This window comes from Myotis yumanensis, unplaced genomic scaffold (genome assembly GCF_028538775.1).
Source record: "Myotis yumanensis isolate MYYU_CA2020_CCGP unplaced genomic scaffold, mMyoYum1.0.hap1 SCAF_1, whole genome shotgun sequence".
In the NCBI taxonomy this organism is placed as follows: domain Eukaryota; kingdom Metazoa; phylum Chordata; class Mammalia; order Chiroptera; family Vespertilionidae; genus Myotis; species Myotis yumanensis.
The window spans coordinates 56,999,952-57,025,862 of NW_027223752.1; the positions used below are offsets into that span (position 1 = coordinate 56,999,952).

Below are 25,911 nucleotides of genomic sequence, written 5' to 3' on the forward strand. Positions count from 1 at the left end.
TAAATGGTAAAATAGATTATTAACTTAACTATTATCTTAATAAACAATCCAAATAAGGCACCACAACTGATCCATAAAGGAAAAATAAGGACATAACATACTAATTGAATCATAAGTTAGATGCTTATCACATTGGAACAGAAATTAAAATAAGCTTTTGAAAATGTATTACTTAGTGTTATTCATTTTCTGTGGCCAAATATTTTGTATATCAGTACTCTTAGAGCATGTTTTACTTACCTGTTTAGTTGTTGCCAGAGTCAGCAGAAGGATTCCTCCTCATTCACCTTGTTATCTTGTAAGAAATAGATAAATTATGTTCTTATTCATGATTTAAGTGAAAAACTAGCCAAAGAATCTGGCCACATTTTTAGTTGCTGGATACTGGACTATCCCAATGTTGGGTAAAATAGCACAAAGTAATATCAAACTATGAACTTGATTTTATATGATAACTAGAGGCCCAGTGCATGAATTTCGTGCGGGGCGGGGCGGGGGGGGGGGCGGGATTCCCTCAGCCCGGCCTGCACCCTCTCGCAATCCAGGACCCCTCAGGGGATATCCGACTGCTGGTTTAGGCCCAATCCCACAGGGATCCCTGTGGGATTGGGCCTAAACTGGCAGTTGGACATCCCTCTCGCAATCCGGGATCACTGGCTCCTAACTGCTCGTCTGCCTGCCTGCCTGATCGCTCCTAACCAATCTCTTGCCTGCCTGATCGCCTCTAACCACTCTGCCTGATTGCCCCTAATTGCTCGCCTGCCTGCCTGCCTGATCGCCCCTAACCACCTCTGCCTGATCGCCCCTAACTGCTTGCCTGCCTGCCTGATCGCCACTAACCACCTCTGCCTTGGCCCCTGCTGCCCTGGCTTCGTCCGGAATGACGTCTGGAAGGTCGTTTGGCTGTCTGGTCTAATTAGCATATTACGCTTTTATTATTATAACTAGAGGCCTGGTGCACAAATATTTGTGCACTTGGGGGGTGGGGGGGAGGGGGGTCCCCCAGCCCGGCCTGTGCCCTCTCGCAGTCTGGGACCCCTCGGGAGATAACGACCTGCTGGTTTAGGCCTGCTCCCGGGTGGCAGAGGGCAGGCCCAATCCCTAAGTGCAGCCCCTGGTGAGGTTCAGAGCAGGGCCGATTGGGGAGTTGGGGCGCCGCCCCGTCATGCACAGAGCAGGGCGGATCGGGGGGTTGCGATGCCACCCTCAGTCACACTCAGGGTAGGGCCGATTCGGGGGTTGGGGCACCACCCCCTGTCACACTCAAGGCAGGGTCGATGGGGAGGTTGCGGCGCCACCCTCTGTCACGCATAGAGCAGGGCCGATCAGGGGGTTGGGGCGCTGCCCCCTGTCACTCACAGAGCAGGGCCAATCAGGGGGTTGGGGCGCTGCCCCCTGTCACTCACAGACCAGGGCCGATCAGGGGGTTGGGGCGCTGTCCCCTGTCACTCACAGAGCAGGGCCGATCAGGGGGTTGGGGCGCTGTCCCCTGTCACTCACAGAGCAGGGCCCATCATGGGGGTTGGGGCTCCGTACCTTGTCACACACAGAGCAGGGTCAATCAGGGGTTTGGGGACCTCCCCGCTGTCACGCACAGAGCAGGGCCGATCAGGGGGTTGAGGAGCTCCCCCCTGTCACTCACAGAGTAGGGCCGATAGGGGAGTTGGGGCACCGCCCCCTGTGACACACAGAGCAGGGCGGATCAGGGGGTTGGGGCGCTGCACCCTGTCACACTCAGGGCAGGGCCAATGGGGAGGTTATGACTCTACCCTGTCATACACAGAGCAAGGCCCGTGGAGGGGGGTTGGGGCGCCACCCTCTATCACCCACAGAGCAGGGCCGATCAGGGGGTTGGGGCGCTGTCCCCTGTCACTCACAGAGCAGGGCCCATCAGGGGGGTTGGGGCTCCATACCCTGTCACACACAGAGCAGGGTCAATCAGGGGTTTGGGGAGCTCCCCCCTGTCACTCACAGAGCAGGGCCGATAGGGGAGTTGGGGCACCGCCCTCTGTCACACACAAAACAGGGCGGATCAGGGGGTTGGGGCGCTGCACCCTGTCACACTCAGAGCAGGACTGATCAGGGGGTTGAGGTTCCACCACTGTCACACTCCGGCAGGGCCGATGGAGAGGTTATGACTCTACCCTGTCACACACAGAGCAGGGCCCGTGGGGGGGGGGGGGGGGGGTTGGGGCGCCGCACCCTGTCACACACAGAGCAGGGCCGATCAGGGGGTTGGTGCGCTGCACCCTGTCACACACAGAGCTGCAGGGCAATCGGGATTGGGGAGCTCCCCCCTATCAGGCACAGAGCAGGGCTGATCAGGGGGTTGGGGCGCCTTCCCCTGTCATGAACAGAGCAGGGCGGATAGGGAGGTTGTGGCCCCGCCCCCTGTCACACACAGAGCCACAGGGAGATCAGGGGGTTTGGGCGCTGCCCCCTGTCACGCTGATCCCGGTGCTGGGAGGCATATTATCCTTTTACTTTATAGAATAGAGGCCTGGTGCATGGGTAGGGGCTGGCTGGTTTGCCCTGTAGGGTGTCCTGGATCAGGGTGGGGGTCCCCACTGGGGTGCCTGGCCAGTCTGGGTGAGGGGCTAAGGGCTGTTTTCCGGCTGGCGAGTGACTAAAGCTTCCAACCGCTCCTTGTTTTCTTTTCTTTTTTTTTTATTCTGGGCCAGCTTTCGCTCTGAGGCATCGCTGCTGAAAACATCGATATAATGTTTCGGTCCGGCTGGGTTTCAGTCCGGCTGGTTTCTGGGCTTTTGTTTAGCTTCTTATTTGCAACATAGTACATAGTTGCTTAGAGTTGCAGCTGAGAGGCCGGCAAGTGAGGTGGGGAACATTGGAGTCCGCAGCAAGCAAGCCTCATGCTCGCTTCAGTGCCTGGCTGCCGCCCGCCATCTTGGCTGACAGTTAATTTGCATATAATCACTGATTAGCCAATGAAAAGGGTAGCGGTCGTACGCTAATTACCATGTTTCTCTTTTATTAGTGTAGATTAAAACAAGTAGGAAAATTCCAAGAGATCTAACATCTATTAACTGAGTAAAGAACTTCAGTGCATATGTACACTTGTCTATGAGTATGTTTTTGTATTGTGTTCTTGACATGGAGGAACTTTAACTGGTGGGCTAGGCAAGCTAGCTTCCATTAAGAATCTGGGCAAGACTCATTGGGACATTTTCAGGTTAAAATTATAGTAGCAGAAGAAGGCAGAGTGGTGATAATACCCTAAATTAAATGGTGAGAATTGAAAAACTTGGCATATTATACTGTAAGACTTTCCAGCCTTTGTGGTAGATTCTTATTAAATATATGTGGGATGGTACTATATTTTCACTTTGCTAAAGTGAGCATTTGAAATGATACAGTAATAAATGTATTAGTGTTTTTTCTTCTTTTAAATATATATGTTTTTTTTTTTATTGATTTCAGAGAGGAAGGGAGAGGGAGAGAGAAATAGAGCAATGATGGGAGAAGATCATTGTTTGGCTGCCTTCTTTCTGCACACCTCACACTGGGGATTGAGCCCACAACCTGGGCATATGCCCTGATGGGAAATCAAACCATGACCTCCTGGTTCATAGTGCAACACTCAACCACTGAGCCATGCCGGCCAGGCATGTTCATCATTTCAGTTGTGTTATTTTTCCACTTCAGAGTAATTTTAACTTGTTCTACTGATATTGCAGTTTTTCAGTTCTAGTTTAATTTTGAAAATTTCAAACTTAAAAAAAATGTTTAAAGAATTATACAGGAACACATACATCCTTCTCCCTAGTTTACCATTTTTTAAAACATTTTATACTTCCCTCAACACATTTTTTTGGGAACCATTTGAAGGTAGGCTACCGACTGCATGAGCCACCACTGCTAAATACTGCAGCACACATCTCCTAAGAATATATACATTTTAAAAATAACAATAATAAGAGTTTCATCCCCTAAAAATATACATTAATATCATTTACTATACAGACTAAAATAAAATTTATCCAGTTCTAAAAATATTATTATTTTTGGCATTTATTATATCTCTTTTAAGTGTCTTAACTTCCAGGCTCCTCCACCCCACAGTTCTCAGTTTTTTATTTTTATTTTTTATTTTTTTTATTAATCATCACCTGAGAATATTTTTTTCATTGATTTTTCAGAGTGGAATAGAGGTTGGGAGCGGGGAGGGAGAGAGGGAGGGAAGGGAAGGAGAGATAGAAAGAGAAGCATCAGTGTGTCTCACATTGACTGGTTGTCTACAGCACATGCCCTAATGGGAGGTGGGGAGCAAGCCCACAATTTAGGTACTGCTCTTGATGCCGAGACCCTTCAAGCTGACGCTCTAATCCAGTGGTTCTCAACCTTCTGGCCCTTTACATACAGTTCCTCATGTGACCCAACCATAAAATTATTTTCGTTGCTACTTCATAACTGTAATGTTGCTACTGTTATGAATCGTAATGTAAATATCTGATATGCAGGATGGTCTTAGGCGACCCCTGTGAAAGGGTCGTTTGACCGCCAAAGGGGTCACGACCCACAGGTTGAGAACCGCTGCTAATCACTGAGCAACACAGGCCAGGGCAACTTTTTCTGTTTCTTTAAATGACATTGCCTTTTTTCACATGTCTATGGCAATGACTTATAGAACAGTGATGACGAATCTATGACACGCGTGTCAGAGATGACACATGAACTAATTTTTTTGGTTGATTTTTCTTTGTTAAATGGCAATTAAATATATAAAATAAATATCAAAAATATAAATCTTTGTTTTACTATGGTTGCAAATATCAAAAAATTTCTATATGTGACACGGCACCAGAGTTAAGTTAGGATTTTTCAAAATGCTGACACGCCGAGCTCAAAAGGTTCGCCATCACTGTTATAGAATGTTTCACATTCTTGGTGTGTCTGTTTATTCGTGATTAGGTTCAGTTAACATATTTTGGCAAGAATATTGCATAGGTTAAGCTGAATGTTTCTTAACTGCATCACAGTAGGAGACACATAATATCAAGTTGTCCTATTGGTAATGCTTAATTTCATCACTTGGTAAATGAAGTGGTAATTATTATATCGCTTTGATGTAAAGATATTTTTCCTTTATAATTATTAACTAATCTGTGGGGTTATGCTTTAAGAGACTATGAATATGCTCCCATCTTTCACTCAGTGGTTTTAGCACCCATTGATGATCCTTTGCTGTTGGCAATCTTGACCCCTGATAAAAACTAATTTAAAATGTAAAATCAGAGCTGTTTATCAGTGTAGATAGATTGTTCATAATACCTAGCTTCTACATGCCAGTTTAGATTTGTATTGTAGTATTTAATTTGTATTTTCAATGAAATAGGCTACTAGTATGCACTTTAGGTTCTAGATTTTTCTTAATTAACTACCTGCTGTGTTTCTAATTATAATTCTGTGGATTGATTCTGTAAGCTACTTAAGGATTTTTCAGTGCTTCTCCTTTCACCCATGTCTTGGTATTTTATTTTGACAATTCTCTTAATTATGGTTAGTAGATTGAATTATAAAATATGTTCATGAACTAAGTAGGACCTTAACAATGGAGAAGTATGTGAATTTTGAGAGAGTGGAGTAAACTTTTGAATAACTAAATTGAACAGCTTATCTGGAAATAGACCCAACTCATTTAAGGATAAATGAATCATTGCTTATGAATGGAGAAAAATGGTGATAAAATAGTTATTGGTTTATAAAGCATTTGCTTGAAGTATGCATTGAATAAATTTAAACTCTGTCTGCTTTTACTGTGCCATAGAGTTTGTTTCTTAGGCCAGTTGGTATTCATGGGAGGAATTCAAGCCAAATATAACATTATATTAGCTTAATTGTAGTTCAGATTGAGGTGGTTTTGTGCTTTGCAGCATAGGAATTTAATATGTTTGAAGGGAAAGTTACACACTACAAAATAAAGGAAATTGCAGTATTAAGATGCTCTGTATATCCAAAGTGGGAAAGGTGGGGAAAGTTCAACTCAGAATAAACAATGATTATTGTTTTTAGAATTAACAAATTATCTGTATGATAAAGTTCTAGAGACCAGTGATGTTTTATTGAGGGAGAACTTGGGAACCTACCAGGTTTGAAAATTAGAATGCCTAGCATATTTCTTTTCCTATATTACTTATGACAATCAACTTTTCATTTATAAGATAATTCATAATACCTAAACATGTGACAAAAAATGATATTTCTTCTTTGTGTTTTAGACTACCCCCATAAATATGGTCCACAGGGGGGCTGTGCAGATCATTCAGTATTTGAAAGGATGAGGAAGTACCAGATGACTGGTGTAGAGGAAGTAACACAGGTAAGGATTTTAATACTAGCTTGCATTTAAGAAATGAAAATGAACTTGGGCATGTGTTCCTGCATTAAATATGTTTGTTCTAGAATTTCTAAAATATTTATAACACTGGAGAAATATTGATATTTTTTAATGCTTAAAGAAGCCAGTTAACTTGCCTATAATAAAGACATAGTGCTGAGATTTGAAACAAATCTTTGTGTCTCATTAACATTACACTATTTGTCCGAAACATAGTGAGTCTTTTTTTTTATTTTTATTTTTATTTTTATTTTTTTGTTTCCAGCAACTAATAAATTTTATTTTTAGATATTTTTTAAGTATTTGATTTAATCAGATTATTATTATTATTATTTTTTTATTTTTCGCTTAAAGTATTACAAAGGGTATTACATAAGTGTCCTTTTTCCCCCCCGCCCTTGACAAACCCCTACCCTCCCTTACCCCCCAGTGTCTTATGTCCATTAGTTATGCTTATATGCATGCATACAAGTCCTTCGGTTGATCTCTTACTCCCCTCCCTCCTGCCCCCCAACTCTCTCTGGCCTTCCCACTGCAGTTTGACATAGTGAGTCTTAATTTAAAAAACAATCAGTTTGAATTTGTGTTTTCTATAAATGTAACTATTTGTATTAGTATTAAAATTAGACTGGTCAACTTCCCCTTGTTTGACTGAGACTTCCCAGCTTAACACTGAAAGTCATGTGTCTTTAAGCAAACTGAGATCATTAGCCACCCTAATAATAATCACAGTGCTGTTGATATTTTAATTGTAAGATATTTTGCCATTTGACTGTTGTTCTTTTATTCTTTTTTTGATCTCCTTTTTCCTGTAATAAGGGATAGGTTTATAGTCATTTAAAACATAAGCTTAGCTCTGGCCAGTGTGGCTCAGTTGGTTGGAACGTCCTCCCATACAACAAAAGGTGGTGGACTTGATTCCCAGTCAGGGCATTTGCCCAGGTTTTCAGGTTTGTGCCCGCGTTGGGGCGCGTGCGGGAGGCGACTGATCCATGTTTCTCTTTCACATCGATGTTTCTCTTCCTCTCCCTCTCCCCCTCACCCTCTCTCCCTCTCTCCCTCTCTCTTAAAAAAAAAATTCAAAGCAAGTTTAAAATGAAAAGAAATATTTTTATGATAAAACATTTATCATGTAGTTTAGACATCCTTTCTAAAAGTAGTAGGCTAGAGTAATGTTTCTTGAGCTACTTGAGATACAAATGCAGATTTGTGTGTTTCTTGATCTGCAACATGCACAAACAATTCTGTTTCAGGTGGGACTTTCAAGTATAAGTGAGATTTTATTCTAGCATTGATTGAAAAACTATGTATTGATCTGTCATATTGTCAGAGACTGCTGGTTCTAGAAATATGTGGAGATTAAGACAAAGACTTATCCTCAAAAAGTTTATCATTTACTTGGAGACACAGAGATACAATTGCGGGTAAGGGATAGAAGAGGATTAAGTATAGAATGATGCTCTATACATAGGAGGAATTGTTAATCTAAACTGAGAAGTAATTGAGGACAGTAGTCATACACTAAAAGAATAAGTAAGAGTGAGGTTGGGCATGAATAGGTGGAAAGGCAGTATACAGGCATACTTTGTTTTATTGCACTTCACAGATGTTGTTTTTTACCAAAGTGAAGGCAAGACCCTCCACTAACAAAAAGATTAAGACTCGCTTTATTGCTATACTAACTTTATTGATGGTGGTCTGGTCCCGAACCTGTAATATCTCTGAGATATGTCTACATACCTCAGAGGTATTAGAGATATTAAAGGCCAGAGAGAGAGTAAGACTGGTAAATAATTTTTAACCCTGTGGTGGGGTGTAAGATTAGAGACTAGGAGACTAATTAGAAGTTATTGCAGTTATTCAGTAGAAAAACCATTTGTACTAAGTGTCAGCAATGTGGAGAGGACAAGACTACAGATTGCTAGATATAGCAGAGTTTAACAGTGGCTAGATATAAAGTTAATATACAAAAATAGGTCACATTTCTCTTTTTGTTGTTTTTTTTAAAATATATTTTTATTGATTTCAGAGAGGAAGGGAGAGGGAGAGAGACACACCCCCTGCACACCCCCTGCATCCCCCCTACTGGGGATTGAGCCCACAACCCGGGCATGTGCTCTTGACCGGAATCGAACCTGAGACTCTTCAGTCTCCAGGCCGACACTATATCCACTGAGCCAGACCACCTAGGGCTAGGTCACATTTCCTTATATCCAGTAATAGACTATCAGAAATGTAACAAAAGAGAAGACATTGTTAATAGTATCAAGAATATCATGTATTGAAGAATAAATGTAACAAAGAATTATACGACCTAGTTAAGGAAAATTATGAAACTATATAAGATGTGTTAAGATTACTTTATTTATTTATTTAAAATATATTTTATTGATTTTTTACAGAGAGGAAGGGAGAGGGATAGAGAGTTAGAAACATCAATGAGAGAGAAGCATCGATCAGCTGCCTCCTGCACACCCCCTGCTGGGGATGTGCCCACAACCAAGGTACATGCCCTTGACCAGAATCGAACCTGGGACCCTTCAGTCCCCAGGCCGATGCTCTATCCAGTGAGCCAAACCAGCCAGGGCTATTTATTTATTTATAAATATATTATTATTGAGGAAGGGGGAGAGAGAGAGAGAGATAGAAGCATCAATGATGAGAGAATCATTGATTGGCTGCCTCCTGCACGCCCCACTGGGGATTGAGCCCTCAACCCGGGCATATGCACTGACCAGGAGTCAAACCATGAGATTCTCAACCACTGAGCCACTGCGGCCAGGCAAGAAGATTAATTTTAAGTAAATGGAGAGACATACCTTGTTAATGGAAAAATAAGCTAATCTAATAAAAGAGAAACATGCAAATTGACCGTACCTTCGCTATACCACAAGCTATACCCACCAGCCAATCAGAGCGACTATATGCAAATTAACCCAACCAAGATGGCGGCTGGCAGCCACGGAGCTGGAGCAAACAGGAGGCTTGGTTGCCCCGGCGATGGAGGAAGCCAAGTTTCCCGCCTGCCCTGGCCGGCTGTGGCCTCTGCTAAAGGCAACAAAGTTTCAATTATAGAAGATAAATAAATCCCAGATACCTGCTTCCAGCCAACCTCCACTGGGAGCTTGGGTGGCTGGGGGCCATGGCCAACCTGCAAACAGCCATCAGCCCCTCACCCAGGCTGGCCAGGCACCCCAGCAGGACTCCCCTCCCTGAAGAGGGTGTGGCCAGTCTGAAAACGGCCCTCAGCCCCTCACCCAGGCTCGCAAGGCACTCCAGCAGGGACCCCCACCCTGAAGAGGGTGTGGTCAGTCTGAAAACAGCTCTCAGCCCCTCACCCAGGCCCCAGCGGGACCCCCACCCTGATCCAGACACCCTTTAGGGCAAACCAGCCAGCCCTCACCCATGCACCAGGCATATAATAAAAGGGTAATATGCAAATTGATCCTAACAGCAGAATGACTGGGAATAACTGGTCACTATGACACACACTGACCACCACAGGGCAGACGCTCATTGCAGGAGCTGTCCCCTGGTCGTCAGTGTGCTCCCACAGGGGGAGCTCTGCTCAGCCACAAGCCAGGCTGACGGCTGCCAGCACAGCAGTGATGGCGGGAGCCTCTCCTGCCTCAGCAGCGCTAAGGATGTCCGACTGCTGCTTGGCCTGTTCCCTGCTGGCAAGTGGACATCCCCCGAAGGCTCCTGGGCTGCCAGAGGGATGTCTAATTGCCAGCTTAGGGCCAATCCCCTGGGAGCGGGCCTAAGCCAGCAGGTGGACATCCCCCAAGGGGTCCCAGACTGTGAGAGGGCACAGGCTGGGCTGAGGGACGCCCCCACCCCCCGCCCAGTGCACAAATTTTTGTGCACTGGGCCTCTAGAATATCATAAAAATAGTAATTTTTCCATGTTGATTAATAGATTAAATATATTTTTGATACAAATTACAAAAGGGTTATTCACAGCACTTAGATGGCTCTAAAATGCTATACAGAAAAGTAATGACTAAGAAGAAGTAGGGCCAATCTAAAGGTGATGAACAGGCAAGAGGGATTTGCCCTAGAAGGGATTAAAAATTATTATACTAAATGAGAGTATAATCTTAACATAGAGATGAAAACAAATGCAGATATGAAACTTTGTTATTTGGTAGAGTTAGAATCTCAAATCAGTGAGGAAAAGTAAAGATGGTTGAATAAATGGAGCCAGAAAAAATGGAGCCAGAAATATTTTTCTAATGTTTAACCATTTAGAAACAGATGAAGTTGGATCTCTATCTCTTACCATATTTAAAACAAAACAAAACTTCAGATAGATTAAAGTATTAAATGTCTAAAATGAAAACATTGAAACTTTTATTAAAAATATTAAGTAAAGATTTCCCTTTCCAGTTATGATTGAATAATGGGTATCCACATAGCTTTCTTGTAGAAAACACGAAAACTAAACAAAATATATGAAACAGTTGTTTTCAAACATTGGAAGCAGGCAGTACAGGATGCGATGTTGAGAGGGAAATATAAATATCTCTGTGATTTTCCTGACTTCATGACAGGAGGCAAAATTTCAGGTGTGTCACAGGGAAGGGGATCTCACGAAGAGCAAAAAGTGCACAGCAATCTTACTGAGTTGAAGAGACAGGTCAAAGTTCAAGAAGGCAGAGTTTGACAGGAGACAGCTACACCGAGAAAAAGCTCCAGATATCTGCCCAAGTGTTTCATTTAGTTTTAGATGAATACTATGCTATACATGCATAGGGTGAAATTCTATGAGGAAACTACCAGAGAAAGAAAAACTACTGTGGAATCAATGTACTATTAGAAATTATAATTTATAAAGATCCCAAGCCATATTAAGAGTAAGGCTAATTTCACCCTAGAGTTAAAGGCTACTGGAGACCTGCCCTAACTAAGTGGAAAAACCAAACTCCAAAAAGATCAAGTTGACTTTCAGGTAAATTAACTGTCTGTCAGAACAAAGTTCAATGATACTTGTTAAAAGAGTACATAGCCTTGGCCAGATTTGCACAGTGGTTAGAGTGCTGGCCCGAGCACTGAATGATTCTGGATTTGATTCCCGGACAAGGACATGTACCTGGGTTGTGGGTTTGATCCCTGGCCCTGGTTGGGGTATGTGCAGGAGGCAACAGATCGATGTCTTTCACATCAATGTGTCTCTCTTTCCTCCTCCCTGCCTCCTTTCCACTCTCTCTAAAAATCAATTGGAAAAAATATTTTAGGGTGAGGATTAGCAATGAAAAAAGAGTACACAGAATGCAGATACTCAATAATGTAACATTAAAAGAGCCCAGCATTCATAAAATATTACTAGATGACAAGTTGAAAAATGTGATCTATAATCAGGGGAAAAACCACCCAGATAAAAACAGAACCAGAAATTATAGGCATTGGCACAGAAGGACTTAAGATAATGGTTATAAATACATTCAAAGAATAACAGAAAAATATGAAAACAAAGAGGAGATAATAGAAATTATAATAAAGAACTAAATGTAACTTGTAGAACTGAAAAGTACATTTTCTTAGTTGAAATTTAATGGATAGGCTTAAGAGCAAATTATTTACTGCAGAAGGCAACATGGGTAAATAAAGGACAGTAAAAAATAGAAACTATCCAGATCTAAGCACAAAGAGAAAATAATTGGAGTCCTGGGACAGCGGATACAGGAAAAATATTTGAAATATTAATGTCTCCAAAATTTATGGCCCAGGAATCTCAATGAAACCCAGGTAGGATAAACACAAGGAAAACTGTACTAGGGCATATTACAGTCAAATTATTGGAAACCACTGAAAATGAGAAAACCATAAATAAAAGCAGCTAGAGAAAAGAAGATACATTTATATCCAGGGAAACAACTGTAAGAATAACTTCTGGCTTCTCATTACACAGTGCAAACTGAAGATTACATAATGACATATTCAAAGTGTGCTGGGGGAAAAACTACCAAACTAGGATTCTATATTTTGTAAAATAATTTTCAAGAATGAGGGCAAATTAAAGATCTGTTTCACACAAACAGGCTGAGAGAATTTGTAAGAGATTTACACCGCAAGAATTGTTAAAGGAAGTTCTTCAGGTAGAAAAAGAATAAGAGATAGGAATATAGATCTATGCAAAGAAGTGAAGAGCATAACATAGTAAATATGTAGGTAAATATAAAGGACATTTTTTCTCATTTAAAAATTTTATTTAGAAGGAGTGGATAAAGATAATTTATGCAAATGGAAATGGGGAAATGCTGGAGTAGCAATACTTACATCTGACAAAATAGACTTTAAAACAAAGGCTATAGTAGGAGACAAAAAAGGACACTATATAGTGACAAAGGGAGCAATCCAACAAGAGGATATAACACTTGTAAACATTTATGCACTCAACATAGAAGTACCTAAATATGTAAAGCAAATCCTGATGGACATAAAGGGAGAGATTGACAGTAATAAACTCATAGTAGGGGGTTTTAACACCCCATTGACTGGATAGATCTTCCAGACAGAAAATCAACAAGGAAACAGTGGTCTTAAATGACATACTAGGTCAGATGAATTTAATTGATATCTTAAGAGCATTTCACCCCAAGCAGCAGAATATACATTCTTTTCAAGTGCTCATAGAACATTTTCTAGGATAGATCACATGTTAGGACACAAAACACATTTCAATAAATTTAAGAAGATTAAAGTCCTATCAGGCATCTTCTCTGACCATAATGGTATGAAAATAGGACTTTATCACAAGGAAAAAACTGAAAAACACACAAAGACATGGAGGCTAAATAACATGTTATTAAACAATGAATGGGTTGACAGTGAGATCAAGGAAGGAATCAAAAGTGACCTGAAAACATACAACAACCAAAAATCTATGAGACACAGTGATAGCAGTCCTAAGAGGGAAATTCATAGCATTATAAGCGTATTTCAAGAATTTAATTTGAATTTTCTATTATTATTTCATCAAAATTCATTTAAAATGGTTCTTTTACATGTCAACAATTGTTTAAGTATTTGGATTCAATTGCAGTGGTAATTCTTTAAACAAATACTACTGATTTGAGCATTCAGTTTGCCTGCCAAATGTGTGTTAGGTGAGAACAATCTATATATATAAAAGCCAAGTGACCGGAACAATGGAATGACCAGGATGACTGGTTGCTATAATGTGCACTGTGGCAGCCAACTGGCCCGATTGGCTCCCCACAACCTTGATGGGGTGGGGCCAGCAACCAACCTCCTGTGTCCCCTCCTCCCCACTGGTCCTGTCCGGCCGGACCCCACCTGTGCACGAATTCGTGCACTGGGCCTCTAGTATAGTGATAAGCAAACAGAGATAAGTGTCTTTTTTCTAGAATTCATGAAGTAATAGGTGTTGGGGTGGGGACAGAAATTAATCAAATAACCACACAATAAATTGTAAGATTACTCTATGTAAGGACATGGGTACATAGTTTTGTGAGGTGGTATAATGGATGAATTGACCTTCGCTAAGTCTGAAAGAAGATGTTAGATCAGGAGAGGTAGCATCAGCATGTGCAAGGACTGGCAGGAGACAGACTGTGTGTTGGAGGATTGGAAAGAGGGCTAGAGTTGGGTAATGCAATAGGGTCTCTCTGTGAAATAATATGGAATGGGAAGAAACTGGACAGGTAATTAGAGTCTGCAGTACTTATTTGATAGCATATACAGAATTTAGGACTTTATCTGTAAAGCAATGGGAGGTCATTGAAATATATTATAGAGGTAAGTAATATTTTCAAGTTTGCATTTTGAAAAGATTACAGTATAGAGAATACATTAAAGGCTAATAGTGGATGTGGATAGATTACATTGTTTTTATTCTAGTACTCTAGGTTATAAGTGATGGTAGTTTGGACTAATGTGATGGAGACAGGTTTCTTAGGTATTTAGGAGACAAATTTTGACAGGTAGGTAATACATTGGGTTTATAGAGGTGAGGTGGAAGAAGATATCAAAGTATTATAAACTACTATAAGACTAATATGTATTCAAGTGATTACATATTAAAAGGTATATTTTGAAAAACGTGTAAAAGTGAAAGAATCTCTTGAATAAGTAATACATCTATGCAGTAGATGTTACGAGTCTGAAAGTGATGTTTATGAAGAATTTTTAATGGCATGGGGAAAGTCTATGATGTTACATAATAAAGCAGGATATGAAATATTTTATAATGTGTACCCTTGTTTATAATATGAATATTTTTATAACGTCTACTCATAAAGCAGAATATGAAATTGTTTTTAAAGTATACTGTATAAAATTATATTAGTGAAGCATGCTAATGATTAGAAATGACTCTCTTTTTGACAGACACCTAAAGAACATGCTGTTAACAATGGTCCAGAACTCTTGAGGAAAAAACGTACAACTTTAGCTGAAAAAAATACTTGTCAGCTTTATATTCAGACTGATCATCTATTCTTTAAATATTATGGGACACGAGAAGCTGTGATTGCTCAGGTACTTATAATTTTCCTACTATTTTAGGAGCTGTTGTATTCTAATAGCTATATTTTCCTCTAAAATTAAAGTTAGCACATATCTCATTTTGGAAAAATAAAAAGTGTGTATTTTCAATTATGATATGATAAAATATGTAAGATAACTATACAAATAGCTGAAAGACCAGTTAAGATATTTGTGTCATTCAAAAGAGAGGTGTAAGAAAATGATCTCATGAAGGAGATGACACTGGAGCTTAGCTTTGAAAAGAGGATTGAATTAACTGTGGTTTTAATAAAGGGAAAGATAGAGGAATTGTTTCAATAATAAGTATTTAATTTCGTTCTGTATACCCATTGTACTTAGCACTTTCTAAGTTACCTTATTTGCATTTGTGTCTTAATCCTTTTTGAAGTATAAAGTATTTAGATACACCCTTCAATATGTTCTCATGTTGAAGGTATCCAGTGAGATACCTTTTGACTTTAAGGATTTGAGACTGAGAATGAACGTGCCATTGTATAACTGGTGAATTCATTTTGATGGTGGTGATGAGCTTAATTTTGGATATGTCTAAAAGCCAGGTAGTAATTCCATTAGGATATTGAAAATGTAGAACTGGAACTTGGGAGAGGTTTGAGCTTTTTGCATGGAATTTCTTGGTATAAAAGAGATATAGGTGGTACATTAGAAGGAGAGAGAATGAAAGGGAAAGAATGAAATCAAAAGGGAAGAAACTGGGAAAGAATATCTGTATATAGTGAATAGAATGAGGAAGAGAAGCAATGGGCTAAAACATAATAGTTAAAGAGGTAGTATTAAATAATTAGCCAAGTTAGAAACAAAGTTTCAAAGCAAAATGCACAGCCAATAGTGTCATCTTACAGAGATATCAAAGAGAATGATGAAATGTGTTAGATGGCAGGAATTCTCAATGTACACATATATATCAAGATATTTAAATATCTTACAGTTTTATTTATTAACGAGGCCCAGTGCACAAAATTCATGCATGGGGGGGGGGCCCTAGCCCAGCCTGCACCCTCTCCAATCCAGGACCCCTTGGGGGATGTCTGACTGCTGGTTTAGGCCCAATTCTAGGGATCAGGCCTAAACCAGCAATCAAACGTCCCTCTCACAATAATCGCTCACCTGGCTGCCTGCCTGGTCGCCCCTAACTGCCCCCATCCTGTCAGCCTGGTTGCTCCTAACTGCCCCCCACTGCCACCCTGGTCACCCCTTACTGCTCCCCCTGCCACCCTGGTTGCCCCCAACTGCCCCCCTCTGCCAGCCTGGTTGACCCCAACTGTCCCCCCCCTGCCGGACTGGTCATCCCCAAATGCCCCCCCCCGCTGGCCTGGTTGCCCCCAATTGCCCCCCTGTAGGCCTGGTCTCCCCTCACGGACCCCTCCCTGCCCCCCAGCGGCCTGCTCATCCCATGCAGCCTGCTATTCAGTTGTTTGGTCATCCCTCACTAACAACCCTTCTGGCCTGGTCTTAGGCAGCCATCTTGTGAGGGCATGACGGTCAATTTGCATATTACCGCTTTATTATATAGGATTATACCTCAATAATGGTGGGAAAAGTAGAATGGCTTTTTTATTTTCTGGTTCTATCTTAATTTTAATTGGTTGCAAATGTATATAGATATACATTTATATCTATACATTACATATCTTTGTCCACATGTGTGACTATTTCTTTTTTTTTTAAAATTAAATCTTTATTGTTCAGATTATTACAGTTGTTCCTCTTTTTTCCCCCCATAGCTCCCCTCCACACGGTTCCCACCCCACCCTCTGGCCTTACCCCCCCCCCCCCCCCCCCCCCACTGTCCTCATCCATAGGTGTACGATTTTTGTCGAGTCTCTTCCCGCACCCCCCACACCCCTTTCCCCCCGAGAATTGTCAGTCCACTCCCTTTCTATGCCCCTGATTCTATTCACCAGTTTATTCTGTTCATCAGATTATTTATTCACTTGATTTTTAGATTCACTTGTTGATAGATGTGTATTTGTTGTTCATAATTTGTATCTTTACCTTTTTCTTCTTCTTACTCCTCTTAAAGAATACCTTTCAGCATTTCATATAATACTGGTTTGGTGGTGATGAACTCCTTTAGCTTTTTCTTATCTGTGAAGCCCTTTCTCTGACCTTCTGAATGATAGCTTTGCTGGGTAAAGTAATCTTGGTTGTAGGTTCTTGCTATTCATCACTTTGAATATTTCTTGCCACTCCCTTCTGGCCTGCATAGTTTCTGTTGAGAAATCAGCTGACAGTAGTATGGGCACTCCCTTGTAGGAAACTGAGTTTCTTTCTCTTGCTGCTTTTAAGATTCTCTCTTTGTCTTTTTCTCTTGGCATTTAATTATGATGTGTCTTGGTGTGGTCCTCTTTGGATTCCTTTTGTTTGGGGTTCTCTGCGCTTCTTCTACTTGTAAGTCTATTTCTTTCACCAGGTAGGGGAAGTTTTCTGTCATTATTTCTTCAAATAGGTTTTCAGTATCTTGCTCTCTCTCTTCTTCTGGCACCCCCAGAATTCGGTTGTTGGTACGCTTGAAGTTGTCCCAGAGGCTCCTTACACTATCTTCATATTTTTGGATTCTTTTTTCTTTTTGTTTTTCTGGTTGGGTTTTTTTTTTTGCTTCTTTGTATTTCAAATCTTTGACTTGATTCTTGCGATCCTCTAGTCTACTGTTGGGAGTCTGTATAATATTCTTTATTTCAGTCAGTGTATGCTTAATTTTTAGTTGGTCCTTTTTCATAACCTCAAGGGTCTCACTAGATTTCTTGAGGGTCTCACTAAATTTATCGGCGGTTTCTAGAAAATTCTTGAAAAACCTTTTAAGTGTTGTTTTGAACTCTATATCCAGTAGTTTGCTTTCCTCCATTTCTGTCATTTGTGACCTGCTTCTTTGTCTCTGCATTTTTTATGCTTCCCTGTGTTGATAGAGTGGCTTTTTGTGCTAGGTGTCCTATAGGGCCCAGTGGCTCAGCCTCCCCAATTACCTGAGGTGGACACGCTTGGTGCACCCCTTTGTGGGTTTTGTGCACAGTCTTGTTGTAGTTAAGCCTTGATTGTTGTAGGTATCACTGGGAGGAATTGACTTCCAGGCCAATTGGCTGTGAGAATCAGCTGTGTCTACAGTGGGAGAACTTCTGTTCTGGAGACACCCTTCTGGGGCAAGACTTGCTTCAGTGGGGCTTTCGTGCTCCCTGAATCTGCCCCCTGAGTGTGTCCCTTATGGACCTGAGGAGTTGTAATCTGGATGGTCCCACTCTGACTACTGGGTACACTGGTACTTGGATCTAAGGAAGTGCTAATTTAGCCTCTGCCTGAGGCTACCCAGCAGGAGCTATGGAGAGATCTGCAGATTCCTCTTCATTGTTTGGGGTTTGGTGGTGCCCAGATGAGGCCCAGCTGTCAAGCAATGCAAGCTGCTATGGGGCCTTGGGCCTTCTTTTGGAAGTTCTGAGTCTCTCTGACCCAGCTGCAGTTTGTTAGTTAATTTTCAGATTGCAAAGGGCCAAGCCTTTCATATGCAAAAGCCTCAATTGCACTGTACATGCACGCTCACACATGGTATTTTGTGGAAGAGCCACACTCAAGGGGCCTCAGTTTGCCGACCACTGCTTTAGAGGACAGGAACCTTCTCTGGGGATTTGGGCCTTCTTTTGGATGTTCTGGGTCTCTCTGACTCAGCTGCAGTTTGTTAGGTAATTTTAGATCTCAAAGGGCCAGGTCATTCATATGCAAAAGCCTCTGCTAGCAGCTTGGGTGGGGCGGGGTCTCGGGAAGTCAACAGGGCGGAGCAAACAGCTATGGCTGATCCTCAGTCCTGCCCTAAGAGGCCCTGGGTCTCAGTGTCCTGCGGTAATCGCTGCAAGCACCTCTGAGAGAAAGCCACCCTCGAGTTCCACCCGATGACAGACAGTCAAGTTTCTACCCATATTAGTCTGGGTCCTCAGAGACTAGCCCAGAACTGGAGTTCAGAGCAGTCGGGAGCTTGAGACTCCCTCTCGATTGAAAAAGACAACCGTGTCCTCAGTTGCCAGCTCTTTCCACGTGCGCCTCCGTACCTCTGCACTTTACTTCTGCACCTCCTCTGAGTCTCAGTGTGCTTTTCTCTTTCCTTCTAGTTGTAGAATTTTTACTCAGCCAGCCTTCCTGTGGTTCTCGATGATGTCCGTTTTGTCTTTTAGTTGTATTTTTGGAGTGGTTGTGCGAGGCAGCAATTTCCGGTGTTTACCTATGCTGCCATCTTGGTTTCTCCTCAATAGAAATTTTCTAGAATGACTTTTTTAAGAAGATGGTATATAGATGTTTGAGCTGAGCTGAGTCTGAAGGATGATACCCTAGGCATAAGAGAACAGGTACAAAAGTAGTTGATTTTCAGTTACTAGAGATTATTGATAAGCTTTAGGCAAGCTCTCAATGGAATTGTGAAGGTGGAAACATTGCAAACAGTAAGGAATGGGTTGGCAGTGAGATTCTAAGGAATGTGAAAAATAGAAAAAAATATGGTGACTTACAATAATATTTGGGAGTGAAAGGGTAGTAGGGATTACAAGAGAAGTTGTTTGGAAGAGGAAAATAATACAGTAGGGAAGCAGTGTAAGATATAAGAGAAAGTAAAATTGATGTGAAAAATGATCTTGAAGATATAGTAAGGACTGGGGTCAGGAATAAAGAGAAGTTACCCTTTAAGGAAGGCATAGGTGGATAAAGATGGGACGTCAGTAAAGTATGAAATATAATAACCTGTGGAGAAATGTTTGAACCACCACTGTTGAGAATGGAATAGAGTCAGAAGATTTCTAGGCCAAATTGAGGTTAGACAGCATGACTTTTTAATGTAATCTGTCAGCACTGTTACAACTTTCTTTATCAATGTTTGGCTACTTAGACTACTTTTTTTAAAAAATATATTTCTTTATTGATTTCAGAGAGAAAGGGAGAAGGAGAAAGAGATAGAAACATCAATGATGAGAGAGAATCATTGATCGGCTGCCTCCTGCACACCCCCCACTGGGGATCGAGCCTGCAACCCAGGCATGTGCCCTTGGCCAGAACCGAACCCGGGACCCCTCAGTCCACAGGCCGACGCTTTATCCACTGAGCCAAGCCGGCTAGGGCATACTTAGACTACTTTTGAAATCATCATTGTTAATGCTTCTTCTTAACTATTGTATGTTTATATAATTTATTTGAAAATAGTATTTATACAGGGTGTCCCAAAAAATGTAATACATACTTTGAATGTAATTATAAAGGCAGTATTTTAAAAAATATTTCATTTTCAAAATGTAATAGAATCTACAAACAATTTGTGTATACATTTTTTGGGGGACACCCTATATATGTATATACAATATTACATATATGTAATATTTTACATAAATGGTAGCAAGTGCTTTTTGTAAATGAAGATGGGAAGGTTGTGTACAGAGTGGTTTAGAAGCCATAGAGTTTAGTTGATAGTTAGGTAGATAAGCAGAGTATTATTTTGTATTCTATTACCATGTTAATCTCTTCCTAGAATTTAGCAAAATTTGAACATCTTATTTGTATTTTTATTATTCCCCTCCATCACCCTGGCAAATAAATTTCTGTAAATTTATAGGGACTTTTTCTATTTTGTTTACCATTATATCCCTAGCACCTAAAACAGTGTCTAGTATATAGTAAATGGTCAACAAAACAAAAAATGAAAATAAATTTTAAAAATGTGTGGGGAAATAAAGCCCAAAACTTACAGAAAAAGCAACAACCCAAACTGTAGTAGTGCAGCATTAGAAAGACCAAACTCAGAGAATGACTTAGTGTACTGATAGTACCAGGAAAGTTCTCAGAGATGTTTGAGCTGAACTGAATCTGAAAGGATGATACCCTAGGCATTAGAGAACAGCATGTGAAAAGGCATAAAGGTGTCATATGATAGGATGGATTGAGGAAACAAAATTTTATATAGCTGAGAAGAATGCAGATTTGATTGGGACCAGATTCTGGAAAAGCACAGAATCTACCCTTTTAGCTCCAGCTCACTAATCTGTTTCATTCTTTCATCTGGTATATGGTGTAGACATTTTACAATTTGAATGTGGTGGAACATGAATAATTCTTGATTTGGGAGATGGGAATTTGCTCTTTTTCACATTTTCACATTGTGTCTAAAATGTTTTTCTTTTTTTTTGAATCTGTAGATATCCAGTCATGTTAAAGCGATTGATACAATTTATCAGACCACAGACTTCTCTGGAATTCGTAACATCAGTTTCATGGTGAAACGCATAAGAGTAAGGAGTTTTATTTATTTTTAATTTTTTTTTGAGTAAGGAGTTTTAATAGTTAAATACGTTAAAAAAAAAAAAAAGAAACATCAGGACCATCTATACTAATAAAGAGCTAATATGCTAATGGTCGATGCGCTGTAATGGGTAGCGACCAGGTCATTAGCATATTAGCTAGGGTGTTGCTCTGGAGATGGGACGGAAGTGGGGAGGCACCTGGAGGAGGTGGGACCATCCCGTGCCGGGGAGGGCAGGGGTGAGAGCCCATAGCGCCCCCTCACCAGTCCTTCGCCACCCACTGCTTGCACTCTGAGTGCCCCATGACCCAACTGCCAGGGGAAGGAGCACAGCGCAGCAAGCAGGAGGCTTCCATGCTCTCCTCCTGCGCCATGATGGGGCAGAGCTGTCGCATTTCTCCAGAGACTGGGCGGAAGCGGGGAGGCGCCCAGAGAAGGCGGGACCAGCCCGAGGTGACTCGAGGGTCTGAGGGCGGGGCTTGAAGCGGCCAGAGAAGGCCAGAAGGTTTGGGGGCTGGGCCAGGCATGCTGGAGCTCTGCCTGGACAAGTTTGGGTGTCAAGGCAGGGCTTGCAGGTGGGTGGGCGCTGCGCGATTTCGAATTGCACGCTAGTCTCCTAGTGTTTACATAAATAAGAAGGCTTGCTTTTTATGCATGCAATAGTTTACATTGTATTTACTGATGAAGTTTATCTTTACTCTTGGCTTTTATACACACAGATACATATGTGCACACACAGAAGGGATACCTGGGTTTATGATTTAAGAGTAAAATCTAGCCCAGCTGGCATGGCTTAGGCCAGGGGTCCTCAAACTTTTTAAACAGGGGGCCAGTTCACTGCCCCTCAGACCGTTGGGGGGCCGGACTATAGTTAAAAAAAAAACTATAAACAAATTCCTATGCACACTGCACATATCTTATTTTGAAGTAAAAAAACAAAACGGGAACAAATACAATATTTGTATTTGCATGTGGCCCGCGGGCCGTAGTTTGAGGACCCCTGGCTTATGAACCAGGAGGTCACAGTTCCATTTCTAGTCAGGGTTGACTAGACGCTATGACATGCACTGACCACCAGGGGGCAGACAGTTGACCAGTTGACCAGTCGCTGTGACGTGCACTGACCACCAGGGGGTAGATGCTCTGACCGGTAGGTTAGCTTGCTGCTGGGGTCCGGCCAATTGGGACTGAGCGAGATGGGCCAGACACGCCCTGGAGCCCTCCCCGTGGTCCCTCCCCAGCCCGACGATGCATTGGTGGGGTACCTCAGCCTGGCCTGCACCCTCTCGCAATCCGGGACTCCTTGGATTGGAGGATATGGGATAGCTGGTTTCAGCCTGATCCCGCAGGCCACTCCCCTTGGGTGGGTGCCAGATGCAGGGCTCATGGCTGGCCAGCGCTGCTGTGGAAGCGCGAGCTTCTCATGATAGGGACTGATTGGGCATGAGCCCGCGGCAGACACAGATGAGCGGGAGTGGCAGGTAGGAGCTGCAGGTGGCGTTGGACTGCGGGTTTCGGGCCGATCCCTGCAGGCCACTCAGAGGGACCCCACCCGTGCACGAATTCGTGCACCGGGCCTCTAGCATACATATATATACATATATACGTATATTCATATATATATATATATATAATGTATGCTATTGGCCCGGTGCATGAAAATTCATGCACTGGGGGTGGGTGGTGTCCCTCAGCCCGGCCTGCCCCCTCTCACAGTCTGGGAGCAGGAGCAGGAGGCGACCCGGCCACTGCCGGCAGCGCAAGCCTCGGCCAGCCCTGGTTACCTGAGCCTCCTTATTAGCTGTGGGTGCCACCATCTTTGAGGGAGTGACAGTCAATTAGCATATTCCCTCCTTATTGGCTGTGGGCGCCACCATCTTTGAGGGCGGGGCAGTCAATTAGCATATTCCCTCATTGGCTGTGGGTGCTGCCATCTTTGAGGGCGGGGCAGTTAATTAGCATATTCCCTCATTGGCTGTGGGTGCTGCCATCTTTGAGGGCGGGGCAGTTAATTAGTATATTCCCTCATTGGCTGTGGGTGCCACCATCTTTGCGACAGTGTGAGGGTCAATTAGCATATGCCTTCTTTATTAGATAGGATATATCATGCTTGTTTTGGATTTTTGTGTATGTGTGATGACCATAACTGATTTTTTTTTTGGTTAATTGTTAGTGGGTAAGTTAGATGTTCTGAAATCTGTCCTTAGGCAATTGCCATTCTGCTTCTAAGTCCCTTGGTTTTATTGAAAGGTGTAGATCCTAAAAAGACCAGTAATTCTTATTTTATTAGCTGTTATATCCTCCCTTTACTATTGACATTTTCAATAGATTGAGGTTTGCTTTCTAAAAAATGTTTACTATCATACTTACCCTTTTTACTCGCTAGCAACAATATTGTATGTAATTCTCTCACTTATTTGAAGAAAGCCAGATTGTTCTAGGACTTCAAAGGACAGATAGGGGTCTCTGAAATGAAGCAGAGGCTGATAAATGAAAGCTTTTGTTTAGCAGAAGTTTGTTATCAGAATACCATTATTCTTCAAATTGTGAAGGAGGAACCTGTACTGGGAGTTTAATAGCTAGTGTCAAAAGAAACATTCTAGTCTGGCCAGTGTTGCTCAGTGGTTGAGCACCGACCTATGAACCAGAAGATCATGATTCAATTCCAGGTCAGGGCATATGCCCAGTTTGCAGGCTCGATCCCCAGTGTGGGGCATGCAGGAGGCAGCTGATTAATGATTCTCTCTCATCATTGATATTTCTATCTCTATCTTCCTCTTTGAAATCAATCTATAATAATAAAAGCATAATATGCTAATTAGACTGAACGTCCTTCCGGACGACCTTCTGGACGAAGCCGGGGCTGTGAGGGAAGCCCGGGTCCTGGGTGCCTGCCAGTGGCCGGAGGGAAGCTGATGCCGGCAGCCTGGGGAAGGAAGGCCTACTCTTGAATGAATTTTATGCATCAGGCCTCTAGTAAAATTTATATTTTTAAAAAAGAAAGAAACATTCTAGAGGAACTCAGCCTGAAGTAGTAAGAGAAATGAATTGGCAGTAAAATATATGTATATATATATATATAATTTTTTGCCACACTCAGGAGAAAAAATTGAACTTGTAAGGAGAACCAAGTTTGTTTTATGTTCTAGTAATTAGCTGAAATACAGGGTTTTATGTTCTCATACTTGTCACCATACTAGTATATAGGAGATTTTGCAGTAAAAGAGATTTGCTCAGATGATTGAATTTAGAAACTGAACTTGATTAGAAATAACTTGTTTTTCCATACCAAGTGTTCAAGAATCTGTTAAATACTTGCTCAGAAATGTAACACATTCCACCTTGCCTTTCTTTTTTTCTTTTTGGCTTCTGGATCAGCTAAGGGGTTTGGAGGTAGTGTGTACAACCATAGACGCCTTAATTGAGGCCTAATTTTCCAGGGGCCCCAAACATATTGTTCAGGTGGATTCAGAAGGAGGTGAATAGAGACTTACGCTAAGGCTCTGCTAACATTAATTATTTTTTAATTTTAGATCAATACAACTGCTGATGAGAAGGACCCCACAAATCCCTTTCGTTTTCCAAATATTGGTGTGGAGAAGTTTCTGGAATTGAATTCTGAGCAGAATCATGATGACTACTGTTTGGCCTATGTCTTCACTGACCGAGATTTTGATGATGGCGTTCTTGGTCTGGCTTGGGTTGGAGCACCTTCAGGTAGTTTGTCTATGTCTTGATGTAATACTTGAAACGAAAAGCAATTTTCAGGGCAGACTGAATTGTACACAGTATAAGAGAAAGTGATGCCTGTACAAGATTTATTAGCATGATATATATAAATGGAAAAATAAATGAAGCAGCTTTTTATTTTGAAATGAGTACCAATAGGGAGATATCCTGATATTTTGGTACATTCAGTAGCTAAAATAAATAATTTTATGAGAAAAAGTGGTACTAATTTCTGAAATGAAAAGCAAAATATTAAATGTTTTACAGAAGTTAATGTTATTAATTATTTAAAAAAATGTTTAAAAGAAAGTTTTATAGTTAAAAGGGGAAAACCATGCTTTGCTTCTGTTCTATACTGAGATAGAAAGGACAGTAACCCTGGTCAGGAGGAGCAGGTAGAAAGAAAAAACCTGCCTTTATTATTTTTCTCTAGTCATTATTATTATTATTAAAAAAATTTCTTCACCTGAGGATATGTTTATTGATTTTAGAGAGAGGAAGGGGGAAGGTAGAGAGAGAGAGGAACATTGATCAGTTGCCTCCTGTACTTGCCCTGACCAGGGATTGGACCCACAACCTAGGTATGTGCCCTGACTGGGAATCAAACTCGAAACCTTTTTGGTACATAAGACGATGCTCCAGCCAACTGAACCACCTGGCTAGGATTTTTTTTAGTCATTATTGTTATTTTTAAAAATATATATTTTTATTGATTTCAGAGAGGAAGGGAGAGGGAGAGAGAGCTAGAAACATCAATGATGAGAGAGAATCTTTGATTGGCTGCCTTCTACACAGCCCCTACTGGGGATAGAGCCTGAAACATGGGCATGTGCCTTTGACTGGAATCGAACCCAAGACCCTTCGGTCCACAGGCCGACACTCTATGGACTGAGCCAAACCGGCTAGGGCATGAATTTATTAATTGAAAGATCCGTAGAAAGAATCACAGACTCTTTGAATGTGAATTTTGCTATATATAGTTTGCTAATCAATCTGTCATCTTCTGAGCTATATGTACAGCAATTCTTCTGATGCAT

General features: G+C 41.7%; 1 protein-coding gene across 1 annotated transcript in view; it reads left to right on the top strand.

The window, feature by feature from the left end:
- Positions 1-25,911, top strand: part of ADAM10 (ADAM metallopeptidase domain 10) — a 165,145-nt gene that overhangs the window by 86,062 nt on the left and 53,172 nt on the right. The window contains exons 5-8 of the mRNA XM_070421866.1: positions 6,237-6,337; positions 14,707-14,856; positions 21,042-21,134; positions 24,679-24,862. Of these exons, the coding sequence (XP_070277967.1) occupies positions 6,237-6,337; positions 14,707-14,856; positions 21,042-21,134; positions 24,679-24,862 (528 nt within the window). The remainder of the gene's footprint in view (positions 1-6,236; positions 6,338-14,706; positions 14,857-21,041; positions 21,135-24,678; positions 24,863-25,911) is intronic.